Genomic DNA, 23,363 nt, shown 5'->3' on the forward strand with positions numbered 1-23,363 from the left:
TGCAATTTAAAAGACAAGTAATTTTTCCGTGAAAGTAAAATCAATGCCAATAACAACTAAAAAAATGAATGTCCAGCCGAAGCTGTACAGAGAGAAGTTATCTATGCTCACCTCTCCAGGGTGAAGGCGGTGATGGAGCAGGAGGACACGTTTATGCCCAGGTACTGCAGGTAGGTGATGCCCAGGCAGCCGGCGTGGCCAAATATCCACGTTCCCGTGAGACTGTCGGACACGTTGGGCAGCCCCGCCACCACCAGCACCGTCAGGTCCGCTATGGCCAGGCTGACCAGGTAACAGTTGGTGGGTGTCCTCATGTGACGGGTGGTTAGGACCACGAGGACCACCATGATGTTTCCCACGATGCCCGCACCACAAACCACAAGGACTAGGAACACTGACACAGCCTTGTACTCCAGCGAGTCAGAGACGGCGGCGCTGGGACTCAGAGAGATGTTGGTCGGGGTGTCCATTCTGGAGCTCACGTTGTTAGTCATATCTGCTAGCCGCTGGCTTTTTACACCCAAAGTGATTTTTGATCGCAGGTTATGTTCATTAGATTAAAATGATGTCATTTTGCCATGTTTTTGCCCTTCATATAGACCATTAACTTCTAATTAAAGCCAGCCCAGTTGTGAGTAACATGACTGGAACTAACAGGTTGACAGGCTGAGCTATCAATACATACTACAGAGGAGACGCTGGGAGTTTGCTTGTTACAAGTCTTTGACCTTAGTTTTTCCTTTTGTCACTCACCTTTAGTGACCCATCATTCATCTTGCTTTTAAATAATCAAGTAGAGGGAAAAAACAATGTTGAAAATGATCCCAGGACTTCCACTCAGGCCCCCTCTGAGTTACCTAGAAATATAAAAGGAGTGCAATTAACTGGACAAAGAGGGAACTGATTGAAAATATACTTTTCAATGTCAATGTCAAACCCACATTAACACCTACAGTATAGAGACTTCTCTTTGTGAATCTCTCAACTGCAACACTGGCAGACTAAGTTGATATATGCTTCTTGGATGTGCTCGAAAAGTGGTTAAAATGGTGCTTAAAACCAAAGATTGGGTGGGTTGAAAAAAAGAAAAAAAGAAGCTGTAATTGGAAACAAAATGTAAGGAAGACTTAAGTGGGTATTCTTCTCAGGAGTTTGTAGATTGTGAGGTATATATAGTGTACAGTTAACACTTTATTCTGAGAGGGGTGCTGAAGTATAATCACTATCCCTCAGCAATTAATCAAAAAGGTAATTTGCACAAAAATAAATTGTTGGAAGATTTTCACCTAAAGCTCCTTACACAACAAGCCGATTTTCGGCGTCGATAGATGTCTGTTCAGCTTAGCGAATCAGTGCCTGAGAAGCTAAACGGAAGTGAGCGACCCAAACAAACTATTAAGAAGGCAAATCTGAGATTGCATTTAACTCCAGCTCTCGACACAGGTTCGGGAAAGCCCCATGAGCTTCTCGCTGTAGAGTGAAAATGGAACACACATGCTATTTGCTGTTTGTTTATATCACGCAGTCTGTTATTTTCTAAATAACACACTGTTATTTACTCAACAATAACACACTATTATCCTTGTTTTTATTTATTTGTTTAATTCTATAATATCGGGTTTTTTTGCGTCAGGAACTGAATTTCAAAATAAAGTCACCGGAAACAGACGTAGGCGATACACACCCACTGAACTGATTACCCAAGAATGTCAGCTATGGTTGAATCACCGAGTGGTGATTGGATGTTTTAGCCGCAATGCACGTAACTTATTAATATTAGACTTTAAGTACTTTGTCAGGCTTAATATTTATCTGTAGATACCCCCAAAGCTTTTTTCTTATTTAAAAGAAGACCTCCCAGATAGCAAAAGATATTAATTCAACATTGGATTTTGGTTAGATTGGTTATTTTTGGTTGAGGTTGAAAAATCAATGTTGATTCGATGTGTTTTTACAAATACCATTTCAACGTTTGAAAAAATGTTGTTGAATCAATGTAATATAGATGCCGGTTTTTCAACGTTGAAATTCCCTACATTGAATTGACATTGTTTCAACGTGTGGCGCTATCCCCTCTCGGGCGAGATCATGATCCAGCGTCGGAGGCGGGGTCTGGTTCTTTCCTATGAGAGCTGCTGTGCATGAAGACAAAATGGCCCAAGTTTTGAGAGAGCGAAACGTCACAGATTACCCGTCATGCCTGTTGCACGTTGCACGTTGCACTTAATCTTGAAAGCACGTTGGTCACGTGAAAGAGCGTACACCTCAGGGTGTGGAGGAAGGCAGGCAGTTCAGTTGCCGCCAAGCCGCCTGAAGAGAAGAGACAGATATCACAAATCGGTAAGAAATGTAACGTGACCGTTGTGCATGCCTACTCTATATGTTCACCTCAGTTACACCCTGTTATGTTTTTTTAGGCTATTCAGAGCGCAAAAGTGGGAACTAATTACTTATAATAATATATATCATCAACGAATTTAACGTCGTTCATCCCATGACGCAGTTGATATTTTATTGCCCTGACTAGCACCTAGCTAACGCAGCGCTAGCTAACATAATCTGACATTAAACTCTACCATCCTACAGAAATTACATAAAGTGTCCACTGATGCAGTCAAGCTAAAGCATTATTTAGGATATTTGGGTGAAATTGTGCATATTTTTAGTTATAATATAGCCTATATCATAAATTAATTAAACAGTTCATCGCATGACGCAGTTGATATTTTCTTGCCCTGGCTAGCACCTAGCTAACGCAGCAGATACACTAGCTAACACAATCTGACATTAAACTACCATCCTACTAGGGATGCCAACGATTAATCTATTATTCGTTACAGTCTCCATAATCGAAGATTATTTTTAAAATTCGATTTTATTTATATATTTTTTTATTATTTATGTTTTTTTGTTTTTTTTCTGGCTTAGTTTCAACCAAAATATAGACTAATAATAGTAATAGTATTAATAATTGTAAATGGCCATTGGTCACAACACCAGTTTTGACTGTAAAACTTGGAGGAAGCCTGCAGCACAGGCTGCCCTGCGCAGACTGCTGCTGCAGCTTGCTACACACCGACCCCGCCGATTTTGATCATGGTCAGTTTCTGGCATCCCTACATCCTACAGAAATTACATCAAAGTTGGTCTGATACAGTCAAGCTAAAGCATCATATAGGATATTTGGGTAAAATGTATGTCCTAGGGGTCCTGGACTCCTGGTTGAAGACCCATGGAATAAAACGTGTAATTCTAGGGAATTTCGTCAGTACAGTTATATTTGCATTGCACCAGGAGGCTGATATATATTTGTACTGTTAGTTTATGCATACTGATTTTTAATCTGCTTTGTTTTCCTCCATTTTCAGGATTATACTACAAGACGAGTCAAGGGGATCACTGCAATACACAAGGCCAAGTAAAGTAATTATAGCAGTGCCACCTCTCTTTACCTAAGATGGCTTCTTATTGGTCTAAAAGACGTAGAGTCATCAGAACTGTAAGGGACATGGAGAAAGATATCCTTAAGGAATACGAGGAAACTCTTTATAATAACAAGTCACATTTAGACCCCTGTGTGAATAGGGAACCACCCTTCAGAATCTCACACGTTTCCCAACTAGATACACCACTAGCTTCCCATGTACACATGGAAAATGATCATACTGATGGTAGTTTAGCTGGAGATGATGACGTTGAATCAGATCATGTACAAATGGGAAATGATCATACTGATGGTAGTGTGGCTGGGAATGTTGAATCAGATTCTGACTCCGACAGCCATGACGAGCATCAGCTTAGTCAGGATCTGCTTATGAGGAGCCTAAGATATTGGGCAACATCCTACTCAATCAATCTGGTTGCTTTGTCTGCTCTGCTGTCCATCTTAAAGCTTTTTCACCCTATGCTCCCTAAGGATGGAAGAACTCTGCTTAGAACACAACATGATGTTGCAACCACTCAAATGCAAGGTGGCGAGTACTACCATTTTGGATTGGTGCAAGGGATACTTTCACGATTGAAATGTTTGAGTTTACCAGTGAGCCTCAGAACTCTTACTTTACAGTTCAACATAGATGGTCTCCCTCTCTTTAAGAGTTCAAGACTTCAATTCTGGCCTATACTTGCAATTCTGAAATGTGATTATACTAAGTCCCCATTTATTGTCGGTATCTTTTGTGCTTTAAGCAAGCCCAAGTGTGTTGTTGAGTATCTGCAGCAATTTATTAGCGACCTTAAAAATGTACTGGCTAATGGCGTTGTTCATAATGGTAACCGATTGAAAGTACTGGTTTCCTCATTTGTGTGTGATGCTCCAGCCAGAGCCTACGTTAAGAATATCAAGTCACATAATGGCTATTCAGGGTGTGACAAGTGTGATCAACATGGTGTGTGGAGGAAGAAAATGACTTATCCTGAAACAAATGTCAGGCTCAGGACAGACTCAAGTTATTGTGATATGATTGATGAAGAACATCACTTGAAACAGACACTCAGTCCTTTAACAGGGACAGTAAAGATGGTTTCTTCATTCCCAATAGATTATATGCACCTCTGTTGTCTTGGTGTGATGAGAAAACTGTTGAATATGTGGTTAAAGGGCAATCTAGCCACTAGGCTTCCTTCACAAACTGTTAACAGTATATCAAGCAAACTGCTGGGGTTACATTCCCACACCCCTTGTGAATTCAATCGCAAGCCAAGGGGTTTGAATGAGCTGGATCGTTGGAAAGCTACAGAGCTCCGATCCTTCATACTGTACTGGGGCCCTGTAGTTCTGAAGGATTGCCTTCCCAGTGAGATTTATGACAACTTTATGTTGTTTTCAGTGGCCATGTATTTGTTTTTGTCTCCTGGAATTTCTGGCCAAAAGGTTGAATTAGCGCATAGATTGATGATTTCCTTTGTGGAACACTTTGGACAGTTGTATGGCAGGGATCAGATTGTGTTCAGTGTACACCAGCTTATACATTTAGCCGATGAATACAAACAATTTGGACCTTTAGATAATGTTTCAGGATTCCCTTTTGAGAATTATCTTGGCCAAATAAAGCATCTTTTACGCAAGCCACACCAACCTCTACAACAGGTGGTCAAAAGGTTGTCAGAACAGCCACGTTGTGAGGTTCCATTACCAACAGATGAACCAGTCTTACAGAAAATCCACACTGATGGTCCACTCCCTCAACATTTCGGTGTTGCTGTACAGTACACAAAGGTCTCCAGTAGTCGTTTTACCTTGTCTACAAAGCAGGGGGATAATTGTATTGAGGTGGGACATAGTATTGCAGTAGTGCAGAATATAGTCCAGGAAGAAGATGAGGTATATGTGATCTACAAAAGGTTCAGACACCAAGAATCATATTACACTTATCCCTGCGAGTCCTCATGCATAGGTACATACAAGGTTAGAGAGTTGTGTGACAATATCGGGGTTGGTAAACTTGGATGTATCAAACGTAAATGTGTTCTGTATCCAGAGTCAGAAGGAAATGGCCTCATAGCTATTCCAATAGCTCATATGCAGTAGCATACCGCTCATACTGCTGGGCGAGTAAATGACATCTTATGATTTATGAGCAGGTTTTTTTTTTAATCATTTACATTATTTCCTTTATTGTATACAGAATGGAAAGGGAGGTGGTGCTTTGGGCCGTTGTACTTTTTCCAAATGGCGGAGCTGCAACAGTTCTTGCCAGCTGGTTCAGTCTAAAGGAAGGTAAATTGTTATGGCCCCCAAAAAACATGTATTTGAAGGCCCTTAAAGAACACACGACGGCCCATAAAGGATGGACCACATATGCGAATGTCCGGCTCTTGATTACTTGTGGTAAGTAGTCACTGCATTACTATTGTCTATTTTCAAGTATATAGGTATCCACACGTTTTATGGATGGCAGTTTGAATGTGTGTGGTGCCATACCACATATGACATATGTGTCACAAGTGAGACTAGTCAGTAAAATGTCATCCTATTATTTTATGCTTTTTCTTTTACAGACTCATTGGAAAAGGCCAAACGATACGAAGAAAAGTATGTGAATACTGGATGTCCAACCACTGATCTGAGCTCTGAGGACGAAGCAGGTGCACGTGGGAAAAGAAGAGTAAGGTACAGTTGAATTCCTGTAGGAGGTCAGGTTCCATGTCTGGCCTGACTTTAACCCTTATCAAACAACGTCGCATTGATAAGAACCAGTATGCGTGCATAGGCAGGAACCAAAAGAACCCAACCGCTCATAAGATGCAATGGAAAAGTGGTCACAGCACTCCCAGTGTGGAGGAAGCAGGCTTAGGATGTTTACTTTGATCGCTCCCTCTTGAAATATATAATCCTTGGTTTCTGTGTAAACAATAAGTAAAAACCCCACCTCCAGTCCTGTGATAGACTAGTGTCATCTATGTGTACCTGTACGTCAAGCGGCCTCATTCTACAGAAATGGGCCATGGGGCAAATTAGTTCAATTAATGGGAATGTTGAATGTTTCATTTTTATTTTTCCAGACCAAATCCTGTGTACATGGAGTCAGATGGGGAGTCAGAAACCAGCTGTGTGAAGAGAAGATTTGCCAAGCCACCTGATGTTCATTGTCCTACAGTGCTCCCAGAATCCAGCCAGTACCCCTCAGGACCAACCCCAAATGCAAGCAGTGGTATGTCATTACTTATTAAAATGGCAGGAACAATATGTAATTGCATGTGAGCTTTAATTTACAAGCATTTAGTTTCTCCAACAATACATTCAAACATCAGTCATGTGATATGTGTTCAAAAGTTACAGCATCCATTATTCCTGTCTTTTGTTCCCTTTTAGCCTCTGGAGGAAGCCACTCGGAGGATGTTCTGTCAATTCACCAGGCTGACAATGGTAAGTGAACCACTTCACACTAGGGATCGACCGATATGGCTTTTTCAAGGCCGATACCGATTATTAGTAATCAACGAGACCGATAACCGATATTTGGAACCGATATACATTTGCAGTAATATCAGAAAATCTTGGTCTCAAAATGTAGAAGAACACAAACTCCAACACAACTTCTTTGAAATGCCTTTTTATGTTTGCTGAACTTTTCAACATCTTAAAACTGGTTTCCTCTCTGTACCCTGAGTAAAGTCAATGAAATAGAAATAAAATGAAAACTACTAAAACTTGTTCTGAACTTCTGATATTTGAGTCTCACTCATTTAGTAGTCCCAATTCAGCAGCACCAGATTGTGGTGCAGAAAGCAGAGTTGCTGCGAGGCTCCACTAGCAATCCCCCCCCTCACAGTTTATCCGCTGCGAGACGCTACCCTGTGTAACTGGGAAACTGATAGAATTGGATCGGGACATTGCTTGTGTACAGAGTGGTGACTGCAACCAGAGAAACGGCCGCATCAGATCCAAAGTTTTATCGGCAATTTGATTTAAAAAAAAAAAAAAAAAAAAGGCCGATAGCGATAATCTGTAAAATGCGGAATATCGGTCTGGATAATCGGTCGACCCCTACTTCACACTACTACCTCCGGGCGGACAGTATGTAAATGTGCTTTGTCCGAGTTACAGCATTCATAGTTCATGTTGTGTGTTCTCTCATTGTAGGCTTTTGTGGAAGCTATTTGGCGGAGTTGGACCAGTCAATGGACCACTGTAATGATGGCAAGTAAACTAATGGTGTAAAAGTCAGGCACATTCATGTGGCTGCCGATGACAATTTATTCAGGACACCGGAAATATGACCCAATGTTTCAGTCTCTCCGAAACGTTGGTCATATTTTCTGTATCCTGAATAAATTGTCATCGGCAGCCACTTGAGTGCACCCCTCGTTATTAAGTAGACTAATAGACTATTATGTCTTTTATCTTTGGATCACAGGAATTATCAGCACCTTAGGTGGGAAACTATTCTTTAATTACTCACTCTGTAGCCAAGTGTGTTCATCCCTCAGGTCTCCTTTATCTAAAGTTGGAAAGTAACTATATGGGGCTAGCTAGGTGCAATTGCTATATGGTGCTCATGGATAACAACTTTAATAGTGCTCATTTGCCTTATTTAGTTATTTCTCTCTTTTTCTAGGATTGCCAACATATAACTCCAGCCCCTCCCACGCTATGCCATTAGAGAAAGCAAGGAATGGTATGTATTTCTCATCTTAAATGTTGTGTTTTTTTGGAAAATTCCCAAATTCATGTTCAATATAAAGAATGAATAGCAGCTCAGTGGCCTCGTGGTTAGTGTCCGCCCTGAGATTGGGAGGTTGTGAGTTTGATCGCCGACCGAGTCATACCAATGACTGTTAAAAATGGTACCCGATATCTCCCTGCTTGGCACTCAGTATCAAGGGTTGGATTGGGTTAAGTCCCTGCGACATACTAGCATCATGTCCAGGGGGTGTACTTGTACATCATGCTGCGGAAACAGGATATCGGCTCCTATGGGCCAATGGTTCTCATGGCTTACTTATAAACAATTAATAATGGTGTCTTGTCTTTTAGACGGCGGTGCCAGCTATGCACATGGCTCAAGATTAGCTGACTTCAGCGCACTGGGCTTGGCTCACCTGACCCCGCAGCACCCATCCCACCCCCTTCAGCTCCAGAAACACCACGGGGGAGATTATATGGAGAGGAATCAAGCAGAGTGTTGAAAGGCAAGTATCATTTTCTGAGCAGGTTCTTAACCGTACTGATGCCTTCTGAATTGAGAAACCTATCCCTTGTGACTTTCCCATCTTTTCATGTTTTTTGTCATGGTGTTAAGGCTTAAAATGTAAGCACTTAAACCTGCACTATGTAACCTTTTTGTGATTACAATGTTATTTTGTCCAATCTGTATGGTAGTGTTAATACAATATAACTTAAAATTGGGGTGGTTGATTTTGGTCTCCCTGCTCTTCTATTGAGACATTTAGATCCTTTATCTAGGTGAGACATGACCTTGGTTTGACAAAAATTATGACTTTATGGTCAATTTCTCCCCCGAGCAAGCAGGCAGGCTCTATAAACTCAGTGGTAAATATTTCAGCAGTTGTGCTGGAGACCTGTGTTCAAATCCAGGGTAAATAGGAAAGTTACATAGTGCAGCTTTAATGGTTACTGTTGGCAAACACTTATCAGTGAGTTACTTAGTGTCATTCTAAATTATTGGAAATTAAAAATCTATCCTTGAAATGTAAATTAAAACCTTTATTTTTTTAATTTTCAAGACATTGCTGCCATGAGAACCACGAAGATGCTTACCGAGCTATGTATGGAGGTGAAGCAGATCTCACGTGACATTAACTTTATAAAGACGGAACTTGCTAAACTAAACATTCATGGAGCTGAACCAGAGTCACAAGAAGACAACTTCCCCATAATGCTTCCACTCACCAACGAGGAGAAGTTTGATGAGACTGAAGCTGCTTTGAGGGAGGAAGCAGTCCGTCGAAAGATGGTGAACAATTTTTACACAAAGCATTTTCTCTATAATCTGTCGAGGCTTCTAATATTTTCTGTATGCATTTGCAGGTATCCTGTGGATCCTTATAAGTTTTAAAAGTCTTACATTTCTTGTTTGAAATCTTAAGGGCTTATGTCTGGAATTGTAGGAGTGGATGCATTACATTTCTTTTTCTCTTGGATGTGTGTTTGACAGAAATATTGTAAAAATACGCCTCGCGAATCACGATAATATTTTTCTTAATCAATATTTGACCATTTCTTAGGATTGCCAATTTGGTTGTTGGCATTGTTTGTCGATTAGTTTGGACACAGTAGTGGTCTTATTTCTTCCTTAGAGGTAATACAAATGTGTTCAAATTCATTACATTTGTATTTATTTATAAATGAGAAGATGTCTATTTACATAGTACACTGTAGCACACTAATCATTTTCTCTCGTCTGTTAAGATTACCCGCCTGGCATTAGTCGGAGGGACCAACTCGGAAAATATGATCCGGCGAATGCTATCCGCTGCCATGACAAACAGTCTAGCCTGCATCTTCAACTGGGTGGGAAAGGGAGAGAAGAGGGCCTTCAAGGACACGCTGATAAAGGACTGCATGTTTGGTGAGCCTGCACCTCAAAATACTAGGTTTACTACTTTACAACAGATTTGGCAAATATTGAATTTAATTCATAAGTCTTTTACATTTCTTTCTCAAGTTGATAAGAATGGATGCAAAATGCATCCATTCTTATCCTTATCTTCATATAAGTGGTCCTCATTAATGCTCATAATAGGATGGCAGCATTTCTGTCTACTCGCTCTGCATCTCAAAGGTGGGCTGTGGACATTTCAGAAACCTGCCTACCAGTGACATTATTCCTAGCTAATTGGAAATGACCATTGATGATGTCACTGATGGGCACGTTTCTGAACTGTCCACTACCGTCCTCTGAGACACAGAGCGAGTAGACAGAAATGAGTAATAGTGTGAATCAATTATATGAAGATGTGGTTGATGGGTGAATTGCTCAATTAAGGCCGCCTGAAAACCTAGTACACTAAACAGTACACACTGGAACGCATCCATTGCAGCTTTCTTCTTCTTATTATTTCAATAAACAAAAAATGTAACTTCTTTTTTTTCAGCTGCTGCTCGTCAATTTGACCGCAGGCTGACGGAATTGACATTCAGGGTTGGAGTGCAGAAGTGGCTACGTTACGCACCGGAGAGGAATGGCGGTGTACCAAGGAAAAAATAGTTAAACGGACATTGTTTAAAGTTGGGGTGTTTTCGTTCATGTTGAACTGGGGTCTTATAGATCTGAGTTTATAGTTAAGACTGCCTTTCCACCGAGTATGACAACCCTGTTTGCAGTTGCCAGGTTTTTATGTCATCTGGAGTTTCAGAGCAAATATAATTTGAACTACAGTTGATGGCCAGATCATTGTCTCTAAGGAGCTTCCTCCACTTAAAGGTCCCATGTCATGCTTTCCCGGTTATTACCCGTCCCCTTGTTGTTATGTAGCTTTTTCTGCATGTAAATGGTCTGCAGAGTCAGAAACCCTCAAAGTACACCCTGTAGCGAGTAAAACTCTTAACACAGAAAAGACCTGTCTGTGCTGCCCCAGAACTTCTTCCTGAGTAAAGTGACGTAACGGGCATAGTGGCGTAACACACACACTCTCACTCAGCCTTATCTTTTCTCAGCTGCGGCTCCGTGGATTTACACACACAGCCTGGCTGTGAGTGTGTGTCTGTGTGCTCAGGCTGAGTTCCTGTGTCTCGCTGATGTACAGCTGTAACGGTGGTGAACCTCAGTGATTATGTGTTACAATGGTGTTAGCAACCAGAAAATGACACCAGTAATGACAAACTGATGAGAATGCTGCGTGGGGTCTGGGTACCGTGTTGGCGGGATGTTGCGGGGCTCGCTGCTCGGCTCGAGGAGCAGACAGTGTGAGCTGGATTACTGGTGTTGTTTCCTGGTTGCTGCGTGAAGTCTGTGAGACAGCGAGACACAGAGGAACTCAGCCTGAGCACACAGACACACACTCACAGCCACGGATGAGAAAAGATAAGGCTGAGTGAGAGTGTGTGTGTCACACCACTATGCCCGTTACGTCACTTTACTGAGGAAGAAGTTCTGGGGCAGCATAGACAGGTCTTCTCTGTTAGTTTTACTCGCTACAGGGTGTACTTTGAGGGTTTGTGACTCTGCAGACCGTTTACATGCAGAAAAAGCTACATAACACACAAGGGGACGGGTGATAACCAGGAAAGCATGACATGGGACCTTAAGAGACAATGTTTTTCGTGCTTGTGGACAAAAGATGTTAAAGATGTTCATATCATTGAATCTGAATAAATAACTGAATAAGTAATGGGCTCTTTTTTAGTTTATTTTCAATGTCCGACATCAATTGCAATCTTCAGCATGACAATATCTCAATGTTGATTCAATGACTTTTTGCAATCTGATAATAACATTGTTTCAATGTATAATGCAATGCATAATATAGTTGAATCAATGTTGATCCAATTCTACATTCTTTCAATGTTGATCATATCGTAATTGAATCAAGGTTGATTCATTGTTGGGATTGGTTGAAAATTCAATGTTGTTTCAATGCTGATCATAACGAGCACATTCACTATTGTTTCAATGTCTGACTTCAATGTTGAACACAATCTTCAGCGTGACCATATCTCAATGTTGATTCAATGACTTTTTGCTATCTGGGCTTAACCTAAACTATTCTTTAATGTGTTAATAAAGGTTCATTCGTATTTCTGTTTTGCACATCCTCATAATAATATCTCTGTACATCCGTCACTAAACTGTTTTATTGTTTTACAGTATCTTCTTGATTTTTTATATTCTATATTTCTATCATAGACCTTCTACTTTCCCCCTATTTTGTATGTAGACTACTCTTAATATTTACATTTTTTCATCAAATATAACATATTCAACCAAAAAATTCAATAACGTGCTTTAACCAATAGGCGGTGCGGGTTAAAAAATTGTCAAGTTTAAAGTGTTACAGTTTTTCTCGATTGCTAACACACATTTTTTTTTTTATTGCTCAGTTTCTCAGAACACTAAACACAATTCACAAAACCACACACCCAAAGTGCAAAACACATAATTTCTCCTGCTAAATGAAGAACTGCACTCAAAACTACACAAACTTTTGCACCAAATATAACACACTTCATTCATAATACTAGGCAAGGCAAGGCAAGTTTATTTATATAGCACTTTTCTGTACGCGACAATTCAAAGTGCTTTACAAATTAAATTCAAATACTTTTTAGGAATAAATACAGTAAAAACACATTATATAATGGCATTTTACAACAGGCATTACAAAGCAAAGATAATAAAATAATAAAAATGAACACCACAGGTATACAATACATGTTTAAATGGCATACTGTAGTGCGAATATGAGCAGCTCAATTTAAAGTAGCGGCAAAGAGATATATCTTTAATCTCGATTTAAAAATAGTAAGCGTTTCTGCGGACGTGCATGATTTGGGTAGTTTGTTCGAGATTGTCGGGGCATAATAGCTAAATGCTCTCCCCCCATGTTTTGTTGTTACTCTCGGAACCGATAGCAGACCCGTCCCAGAAGACCCGAGGCACCTTGATGGCTCGTAATTATGTAGGAGTTCAACAATATACTTTGGTCCTAAACCATGTAATGATTTAAAAACTAGCAATAGTACTTTAAAATCAATTATTTGGCCGACTGGAAGCCAATGTAGAGATTTCAGAACCAAACTGATGTGATCCACTCTTTTAATGTTAGTGAGGACACGTGCAGCAACGTTCTGAATCAGCTGCAGCTTTCTGATGGATTTTTTTGTCAGCCCTGTGAATACACTATTGCAGTCGTCGAGTCTACTAAAGATAAAAGCAAGGACAAGATTTTCTAAGTCCTGTTGTGACATTAGTTTTGTAATCCTCAATATCTTCTTCAGGTGATAATAAGCAGACCTGTATGACTGTTGTAATGTGGCTGATGAAATGCAGGTCTGAGTCCATCACTACACCTAGATTTCTAGCTTTACTAGTTGTTTTGTAGTCTGCCGACGGAAGCTCTGCGATTACTTTTAATCGGTCCTTCTTTGCTCCAAAAACAATGATCTCAGTTTTTTGTTTGTTCAGTAGGAGAAAGTTCAGAGTCATCCAGTCATTGATGTGCTCAATGCACTTGCTCAGTGTTCTAATCGGAAAATAGTCTCCTGGTGTAATTTTTAAATAAATCTGGGTGTCGTCTGCATAGATGTGATAGCTTAGATCGTTGTTTTTAATAATTTGAGCCAGTGGTAGCATATAGATAGTAATATATATATCCTTTATTTAACCAGGTAAAAGACTCATTGAGATTAAAATCTCTTTTCCAAGAGCGACCTGGCCAAGAAGGGCAGCATGTAAAAAATTACAACAGATAAAACACAGACATGACAGGCAGACAAATACAGCTGTAAAACACAAATAAAATGGCACATTAGCCAGTCAATATGCAAGTAAAACAAACTATTACAATCATTCAAAACTGGCAACATTTAAAACGATTTTAGGATATACGAGCACTCACATCTACCAATGGTATCGTGTTCTCTGTCCTTTAAGATGGACCTGAATTCCCCCATAGTGATTAAATCTGAGAGTTTCAGCTCCTTCAAAAAGCAAAGGTCCTAAGATGGAGCCTTGAGGAACCCCGCATGACATATTTGTCAAAGTTGATGTGTAGTTGCCTATTGAGACAACGTTTTTTCTGTCCTTTAAGTAGGTACTGTTAGAAATTAAAATCAATGTTTTATGGCATGACTTGGTTTAGACATACCGTCAGTTTAAAAGCTGTTTTATTCTGAAAAAAACGGAAGTTGTATTTTCCTTGCTTTCATTAACATTGCATGCTTTTACTATTAATGTTTTAAATCGTTTTGGACAAAAAAATGTTTAGGACAATAAATTGAAAGTCGTTTTGGACGAACAAGTCAGTACGGCTGATGTAGTGGTTATACTGTTGTGTTTTCAACCAAGATATTGCGGGTGGATTACGGTAATCGGAGTTACAGCAGCATTACGTTAAATTTGACGACGAACTGTTAATAGTCGTTGATAGGTCTCCATATTAGACCCATACCAGCGTGTCTAAACAGCAACAGATAATCACAAGACAAAACTAGATAGAAATGTTATTTTAAAAAGTGTTAAGTGTTGTTTTTGTGCTGAATTTCATCAGTGAGAGACATTCTTCTTGAAAAACTCTTTGTTGTGCAGGTCAGAGTTTGAAATAATCAGATGCCATCTTGTTTTGACCTCATGTTGACAAACAAACACATGGCAGTCGCCATTTTGTGAAATGCAAATTCAAAGTACTACTTTGTTTGTTTTTATCAATTTGGTTTTACTCCCATGAGGCTAAGTCATTTTTCAGACCTCCATCTTGTGAAGAACAAATCATACTTCTTGTCACAGTTAGAACTAGAAAATAGTTCATTTTGCTAAATCTGATGTTTATAGGGAAGGATTATTGTATTTTCTAAAGATCCAATCTGATTTTTGAAGTATTTCTGCAGGCAAATGTGTATTGGCGGTTTTTGAAGTATTCCTGTTTGCAAATGTGTTTTGACGGTTTTGTGCTGTATTGTTTAACCATATTGTAATTTTCTTCCCATTTTTAAGATATTTTTAAGGAAAATAAGCTTCTTCTTGTCAAATAGAGGTCCGTTTTGCAACAGCTATCCCTAGTGGATTAATCTGGAAATTACAACAGCGCAAATGACATTCTAATAGACTTGTCTCTATTCTTGTTTTGCTCGATCTCAGTGCTGCATTTGTTACTATCGACAATGATATATTATTGCAAAGCCTAGAGCACTTAATTGGCATACAGGGAACTGCTTTTGGCTGGTTTAGGTCGTATCTATCTGAACGCTCTCAGTTTGTACGTGTCAACGATGAATCTTCCACGCAAACCAAAGTTAGCCATGGAGTGCCACAGGGCTCAGTGCTCGGACCTATTTTGTTCACATTATATATGCTTCCATTAGGCAATATTATAAGGAATCATTCTGTAAATTTTCATTGTTATGCAGATGATACTCAACTATATTTATCAATCAAGCCTGATGAAATGAATCATCTAAATAAAATTCAAGACTGCCTCAAGGACTTAAAAACGTGGATGACCTTAAACTTTTTGATGTTAAACACGACCAAAACTGAAGTTATTGTACTTGGCCCGAAGAATCTACGAAACTAATTATCTAAAGATATACTAACTATGGATGGCATTAATTTGGCCTCCAGTGAGACTGTAAGGAATATTGGTGTTATATTTGATCAGGATTTATCCTTTAACGCCCACATAAAATCTATTTCAAGGACCGCCTACTTCCATCTACGTAACATTGCAAAAATCAGGCATATCTTGCCTCAAAACGATGCAGAGAAACTAGTCCATGCATTTGTTACTTCAAGGCTGGATTATTGTAACTCCTTATTATCAGGGTGTACCAAGAAGTCAGTCAAGTCGCTTCAGCTGATTCAAAATACTGCAGCTCGTGTACTAACCAGAGTTAGGAAAAGGGACCACATTGCTCCAGTTCTGGCTGCCTTACACTGGCTCCCTATAGAACACAGGATAGAATTTAAAATTATTCTTCTCGCCTACAAAGCCCTTAATGGGCAGGCGCCATCTTACCTAAAATAATTCATTATACCCTACTGTCCTACTAGGGCATTGCGTTCCAAGAATGCAGGGTTGTTGGTTGTTCCTAGAGTCTCTAAAAGTACAATGGGAGCCAGAGCCTTTTCTTATCAAGCTCCACATTTGTGGAATCAGCTTCCAGTTTGTGTTCGGGCGGCAGACACTATCCGTTTTTAAGAGTGCGCTTAAGACCTTCCTTTTTGATAAAGCTTATAGTTAGGGCTGATTAGATTCAGCCCCTAGTTTTGCTGATATAGGCTTAGTTTGTCGGGGGACATCTTACTTCTTCCTTCTCTCTGTCTATACCTGTGTACTCTCATGTTCCGATTAACCCAGCTTCCCCAAATTCCTTTCTTTTTGGTGTCTATATACGCTGGGATCCGGAGTCATGGATAATCCTGTTGCTGCGGTCCTGTGTCCTGGATCGCGAGCCCTGGATCTTGAGTCGTGGCTGTGGTCCTGGATCATAAGTCCTGGATGGATATCCTCGTGGATTCATCTTCCTATTATACACACATGCATTTCCAAACATTTGGACTACCTATGTTGCAAATGTATTATCTTTTCAATTTACACACGGCATCTATTGCACGTCTGTCCGTCCTGGGAGAGGGATCCCTCCTCTGTTGCTCTCCCTGAGGTTTCTCCCTGAGATTTTTCCCTTTAAACTGTGGGTTTTCTCTGGAAGTTTTTCCTTGTACGATGTGAGGGTCTAAGGACAGAGGGTGTCGTATTGTCATACTGATATTCTGTATAAACTGTGAAATCTACTGAGACAAATGTAACATTTGTGATATTGGGCTATATAAATAAACATTGATTGATTGATTTAACAGTGGAATAAAACTATTTTATACTATTGGAAAGCACGGAAAATGTGTGTGCATTAAGATTAACCATTAAGATGACATAAACATGAAGTCATGAACACTAACCCAGACATTAGTTGTCTAACTTGAACCTAGCTAAGACACTTGTAGCCTGTCTCTGCTGACGCACAATAAGGGGAGTGTCAACACAGACACCTGTCAACCCGCACTCTGCTGTTCCTCAGCGCCGCTTCCCCTCCCTCCCGTTGAAATTATGAATTAAAAGCGTATAGTAATCATAGATAACACGGCAGGGTCCGTGACAGTTTGTTTTCATCTGCTTTCAAATAAACAAAGTCTTGGTTTTTAGAATATTAAACTTGTTTCGCCATGACAACAGCCGGTGTTTCTTGTGAGTGTTTCCCGGGAAACAAACACAATACACACAAACGCATCACAGATTATTTTGCGGTATTTGGCTGCCGAACGAAATCATGTACGCAGCTCGCGTAACTAGGATTCTAGTGGACGGTATCATTACTACAAGTATTTTTTATTTTTTTTAAAATTAATGACGTTGTTTATAAATAAATCTGAGGGCCGCAAAAAGAGGAGGTGGGGGCAGGCCCCCGGGCCGCCATTTGCCCATCCCTGTACTAAAGGAAAGGTCAGGGGGGTGACCAAAAGCACTAAGAGTTAACGTTTGGTGACATGAATATCCAGAACAGCTGATAATGAGCTAATAAAATGGACCTTGCTCTGAGGAATTGGACAAGCCAGCAGATCAAACGCACCAATCATATGTTAAACTGTTAAACTGAAGCCCCACAATGTTCACTTGAAGGTAGACCTCAGTTTGAGAGCCAGAGCTTGCTGATGAAGCTTTAATAAGATTCAATGGACCTAGATAGGCAATATTCAAATTAGCCAATCTGGTGCTGCAGAATAACAAGACGTAACCCCTAATACAACACTCGAGGATTTTACAAAAGTCGTATAGTTTTGACATAATGTTTTGACAATACACACACACATTTTTGGGTTTATTCTCCATTCATATTGCACTAATGATTCTTCCATGTGCATTTCTGGTAGAGTAACAACCACATTCCTGAAATCCTGCAGCAGAATAATTTGTGATTAAAGCCATTTCTTAAACTATAATTACTTAAACAGATTTTGAGTTTATCAGGAGACAAAATGTGAAGCATTTTTTTTCATCTAGAGTCCTGAGGTTTGTTCTGAAGTTACACATTTCTCTAAAGCTAATTAACCAGTATGCAACACTCTGAGGCTCTACAGGGCATCAGTTACTCCTTCACTCATGTCCAAGCCCGGTCACCATACTTGCCAACCCTCCCGATTTTCGCGGGAGACTCCCGATTTCATTGCCCTCTCCCGGTTTCCTCCCGGGGTCATATTTCTCCCGCATTTCTCCCGATTTCTGACAAAATCAGATTTACTCAGGACTGTTTCCACTCGGACTTTAATACAGCTACACCATTGTTTGGTTTCCATTAGGGATGCACTGAAAATTCGGCCACCGAAAATTATCGGCCGAAAATGGTTAAAAAGGCCCTTTCGGCCGAAAGCCGAAAGGGCCATGCTCACGGCTGGCTCACAGCCAACATGTCTGCCGCTTGGAGATACTTCACAATATCAGATAAAGAGGCGCGGATTGCGATTTGCAAAACGTGTTCAGCTGACATTTCTCGAGGGGGTGTAACTTCAAAGACTTTCAGCACTTCGGGATTACTCCATCACTTGAAATCTAAACACCCGGACCAATATACGGAGTATGATGAAATCACCAGCGCACAGAAAAAAAAAGTCCTTCCCAGCACCCCGACTCCTTCTGTGGCAGACCTTTTTGAAAAGATTAAAAAGTTTCCCAGTGATGGTCCTAAGGCAAAGGGCATTACTCGGAAGTTAATGGAATGCATCGCCATGGACGATCAACCGTTTTCTGTCGTACAGGACGTTGGATTTCGTAGGCTTATTGAGCATATTGAGCCACGTTATTCCTTGCCTAGCAGACGACACTTAGCAGACGTGTGCTTACCTGAACTGTACAATGTCGTTGCTAATCACATCCATGAGCTCTTGGCTACAGATATTACAGCCATCAGCTTCACGACAGACATATGGAGCTCAGACGTAAGCATCACCAGTATGCTCAGTCTAACTGCACAATGGATCGACAAGGATTTTAAACTGCAAAAGATTCTGCTGCATTCGCAAGAGTTTAGGGGGTCTCATACAGCACAATCCATCTCCTTGACATTCGCCAATATGTTCGACACATGGCATATCGACCGACCTAAAGTGCACGCAATAGTCAGTGATAACGCAAGAAGTATGACTAAAGCTATAGAAGAATGCAATCTGAGTGGAATACGCTGCATGGCCCACACTCTGCAATTAGCTGTGAACGAGGGAGTGTTGGCTCAACGCAGCGTAAAAGATCTGTTGGCCATAAGCAGAAAGATTGTTGGTCACTTCAAACATTCTCAACTGGCCTATTCTCGCATTGAGCCAATACAAGATGAGCTTGGAGTAACAACGAAACGGTTCCAACAAGATGTGAGTACACGGTGGAACAGTACTTATTATATGCTGGAAAGCCTCTTTGCTCACAAGCGAACCTTGGCTACATACAGCGCAGATCATGATCTCCCCGCATCATTCACTCCAAACCAGTGGATCTTAATGGAGAACATTCTCTCCATTCTTGCCCCATTCGAACAGCTAACTAGAGAGATTAGCTCATCTGACGCATCGGTGGCAGACGTCATCCCTTTAAATGCGGCTCTAAAGCGTCTTCTAAGGAAAGAGGTTGAAACGGACCGTGGAGTAAAAACTATGAAAAGTACACTCTTGGAGTCTGTCAACACACGTTTTGCTGATATCTACTCTGATCCCCTGTACTGTATCGCGACTGTACTTGACCCGCGATATAAAGACAATTATTCTGATGCGGGGAAAAAGCAAAGCGCACGAGACATGATCCAGGCTGTGTTGGATAAGGAGAACCCACGAGAGGAGGCTGCTGCGCACAGCACAGGAGACGTGACGCAAACCACAGAAAAAAGGGCTCGTCTGTCTACAGCAGAGGAGGAGGAGGAGAGGGGGCAACCACCCTCGTTGTCTGATATGTTCAACGAGATCATGGAAGAGAATACTACCCCAAATAGGTAGGCTACTCTGTTCTGACTTGGTTACTTACTGTACTATGTGCTACTGAATGTGATATTTATTAGTACTGTATGTGCTGCCATGTAATATGCTCTTAATGTTGTAATTTCTTTTGACATGTCAGATGATTTTATTTGTCTGCCAAGTGATCTGGCATGCGTAAATATACATTTGACTAAATGTTCATTATGCACTGTCCCTATTTTAAATACAATCTTATTCTCTCAAACCTCTCAAATGCCAGGCTGGTGACAAGCTCAACCGCTCAACAGTTAGATGATTATCTCTCAGAAGTACCCATCCCCAGAAGCGAGAACCCTCTTGGATACTGGAGAAACAAACAAGACCGCTTTCCTGACCTGGCCAAGGTGGCACGCAAGTATTTGAGTGCTCCATGCACAAGCACTGACAGCGAGAGACTGTTCAGCGCTGCCTCTCATGTGCTTGATGAGAAGAGGAACAGACTCATGGCTGATAAAGCAGAGAAGCTACTGTTCATTAAAAAGAACCTCCCACGTTTCCTTAATAAGTAGACAAGGCTGGCTTATCATAGGCTTATCATAGGCTTATCATAGGCTTTCATTTGTAAATACTATAGTTACATTCATGTGGATTTATCCAGTTTGCACATTTGTATGCATGCACTTATAGGTGCATTTGTTGTTGTTGTTGTTGTTGACACTATTTTGTTGTAGGCCTACTGGCCTAGATGTTTATGCTGTTTTAAAGCCCCTTGGCTTTGATCTGAATGCACTTTGTTGTAGTTATTATCCTACAGAGAAAATAAATGTACAAATGTTCAAAAGTGCTGAATAAATGTTTTATGGACCCATAATAGTGATTATTATTTAAGTTATGTTTTGCCATAATCATGTCTATTTCCATAATCAGGTAGCTGAACAACATTGGTAAAAAATGTATACATTATATATATATATTTCTATTAATCATTTTCGGCCTTTCGGCATTCGGTTTTCGGCCAACTGTTTCCTATTTTCGGTATCGGTTTCGGCCAAGAATTTCCCATTCGGTGCACCCCTAGTTTCCATGGTAGCGCGTCTCTTTAGTAGCGTGCGCAACTGAAAGTCTGAGAGGGTGAGGCAGATAGTCACATAAAACAGAACAACAATCGACAACTCTACCCTCTGCTCACTCCTTTCCTGTAAAATACAGGCCCAGCCCACACATATGCTCCATCAAGGATGGTGCTACAGGCCGCAAGGCAGTGCACTTACCACTACAATAAGCATGTTAATGTTATCCACTACCACCCCCCCGGTGGTTTTGAAATGCTCCCGATTTCTGAGGTCTCAAGGTTGGCAAGTATGCCGGTCACACACACACACACACACACACACACACACACACACACACACACACACACACACACACACACACACAACCACACACACAAATTAGACCTCCTCCTGGGAGCTGCCTTGAGGTGGTCATGAAATGAGAAGTCATTTTGTTGCACTATTGTGCCATCAATCAGACTGCATCCACTCTCCATTCCATTACATAACTCAGTAGATCTGGAACATTTCTAACTATCCGTCATGCTTAGCTGCCTGAAGAGCCACAGGAAAACAATCTGTTCCTGACCACGGAATAATGTCCCGTAAAAGCACAACATGTTCGTTTCTTACTTTATTGTTGCAATGATTAAAAAAACAATGCATAGCATTAGTAAGAAGAGTAGTTAGACGTGTTTTCTCTCTCTAACTTTGGACGGGGCCAGGCTAAGCTAAGTTAACTAAGCTGGCTCCAGTGACATATTTTTTCGTGCAAACAATCTTCTTTCAATCTTCTCATCTAACTGTCGGCATGGAAGTATATCCCAAAATGTCAGTGTGTTACATTTTGTCATTTTTACACATTGGCTTTTGAACGGATGATGTGATATTTTGTGAGTTTTAGAGATTGTGGAAGGAATATTGTTATCATCTGCCATATTGACTGTAACCAAACAACTACACAGAGGGAACCTCTGGAATCTTTTTAAACGCTGCTTCTCAACACAATTTGATCAATCTTACTTCTTAAAGACCACATAATTCAGTTTAAGCTCACTTTGACTAAGCTAGCAACCACCAAGCTCTAAGGGCTATCACTCAACTTGCTTCAGCTCTCATATGCGTTTAATTCAAATTAGAAATAATCCTTTGTGCCTGTAGCCATCAGGCTGCACAACCAGGGGTTAACCCTGTAACCCATCAATAACCTGCACTGACTGAACATTAACAATATTTGCACTCAATTATGTATATATGTTCATTCAAATGATCAACGTTTTACCTTATTTTGATATATTGTTTTAACAGTTACTTATATAATGTAATTTGTTGTTTTATTATCCGCTTATGAATCTGTACTGTCCTGTTTTTCACTCTCACTCTGTTGCTGCTTTAAACTCCTAAATAAAGGTCCATCTTATCTTATCTAATCTTATAACTTTGAAGGATTCATATTCAGAATAATGAGGTTGCTATGGCCAGCTGCTGGACCATAGACTGAACAGTATATAAAGGTTCAGACAAGACAACTTACACAATAAAAGAATAATATTTTTGATTGCTCATCAAATGTATGTATTGTAGTTAGAAACTGAGCTGTTGACAGACATTTTGAGAAATTCATAATGTTCATGAATCAACGAGGGTGACAGGGACACAGTTCTGTTGAGATATGAATCAAGTGCATGAGAATGTGCATGTACATTTTTTTATGTGTTTCTATCTTGTTGCACAGCTGATGGAAGACATGCTGTCGGTATGGCATGATTGGAGCTTTGTCTAAATTAAATTATAATTGATTCAGAGACAGACATTACTGGCATCAACTTCTCATTATATTTTTACATAAAATAATAATAATTACCAGTTGCGGCTTGTCAATTAATCCGGAATCTTCTCCAAGTCCGAACCTGTCTTCACAAAATAATGCGCTGCTCTCCTCGGTGTGTGTCGTCTGAGAGCAGCCGGCAGCACACTGCACTCCGACAAACCGGCAGCACACTGCACTCCGACACACACACACACACACACGCACGCACGCAAGCACACACACACACCCACACCCACACCCACACACACTCTTTCGAGGAAGCAGAACTTGTGCCGTGCCGACTAAAAGCCACATTAAGTATTAATATTGATAGCCTATCTGTGGTGGAATTTCTTTCAGCGTTATAAAACGCAACGACTAACACACAAC

The 23,363-nt window shown here is 40.5% G+C and overlaps 3 protein-coding genes across 5 annotated transcripts in view; 2 read left to right on the plus strand and 1 right to left on the minus strand.

Annotated features, from left to right (window-relative positions):
- The window catches only part of trhr2 (thyrotropin releasing hormone receptor 2), a 52,265-nt gene extending 29,135 nt beyond the window's left edge, over positions 1 to 23,130 (minus strand). The window contains exons 1-2 of the mRNA XM_034205092.1: positions 23,028 to 23,130; positions 112 to 857 (exon numbers count right to left, since the gene is read on the minus strand). Coding sequence (XP_034060983.1) covers positions 112 to 494 — 383 coding nt within the window. The 5' untranslated portion in view covers positions 495 to 857; positions 23,028 to 23,130. The remainder of the gene's footprint in view (positions 1 to 111; positions 858 to 23,027) is intronic.
- LOC117539069 lies at positions 1,863 to 10,974 on the plus strand. 3 transcript variants are annotated; one of them, XM_034205090.1, is made up of 12 exons: positions 1,863 to 2,340; positions 3,369 to 3,418; positions 5,628 to 5,830; positions 6,001 to 6,112; positions 6,505 to 6,653; positions 6,815 to 6,868; positions 7,586 to 7,642; positions 8,061 to 8,120; positions 8,480 to 8,634; positions 9,190 to 9,419; positions 9,875 to 10,034; positions 10,561 to 10,974. In XM_034205090.1, exons 1-9 carry the CDS (start codon positions 2,197 to 2,199, stop codon positions 8,629 to 8,631), a joined length of 981 nt encoding a protein of 326 aa, XP_034060981.1. In that variant the 5' UTR covers positions 1,863 to 2,196; the 3' UTR covers positions 8,632 to 8,634; positions 9,190 to 9,419; positions 9,875 to 10,034; positions 10,561 to 10,974. The 3 variants fall into 3 exon arrangements, with proteins under 3 accessions (XP_034060981.1, XP_034060980.1, XP_034060982.1); XM_034205091.1 differs by lacking the exon at positions 1,863 to 2,340 and having other exon boundaries at positions 3,065 to 3,423; XM_034205089.1 differs by lacking the exons at positions 6,001 to 6,112; positions 6,505 to 6,653; positions 6,815 to 6,868; ... (4 more) ...; positions 9,875 to 10,034; positions 10,561 to 10,974 and having other exon boundaries at positions 2,303 to 2,340; positions 3,369 to 5,762.
- LOC117539063 (zinc finger BED domain-containing protein 6-like) lies at positions 19,956 to 20,707 on the plus strand. Its single transcript, XM_034205077.1, has 2 exons — positions 19,956 to 20,146; positions 20,392 to 20,707. Exons 1-2 carry the CDS (start codon positions 19,956 to 19,958, stop codon positions 20,678 to 20,680), a joined length of 480 nt encoding a protein of 159 aa, XP_034060968.1. The 3' UTR covers positions 20,681 to 20,707.
- Positions 23,131 to 23,363: the final 233 nt, after the last annotated feature.

The sequence above is a fragment of the Gymnodraco acuticeps genome, unplaced genomic scaffold (genome assembly GCF_902827175.1).
Source record: "Gymnodraco acuticeps unplaced genomic scaffold, fGymAcu1.1, whole genome shotgun sequence".
Classification (NCBI taxonomy): Eukaryota; Metazoa; Chordata; class Actinopteri; order Perciformes; family Bathydraconidae; genus Gymnodraco; species Gymnodraco acuticeps.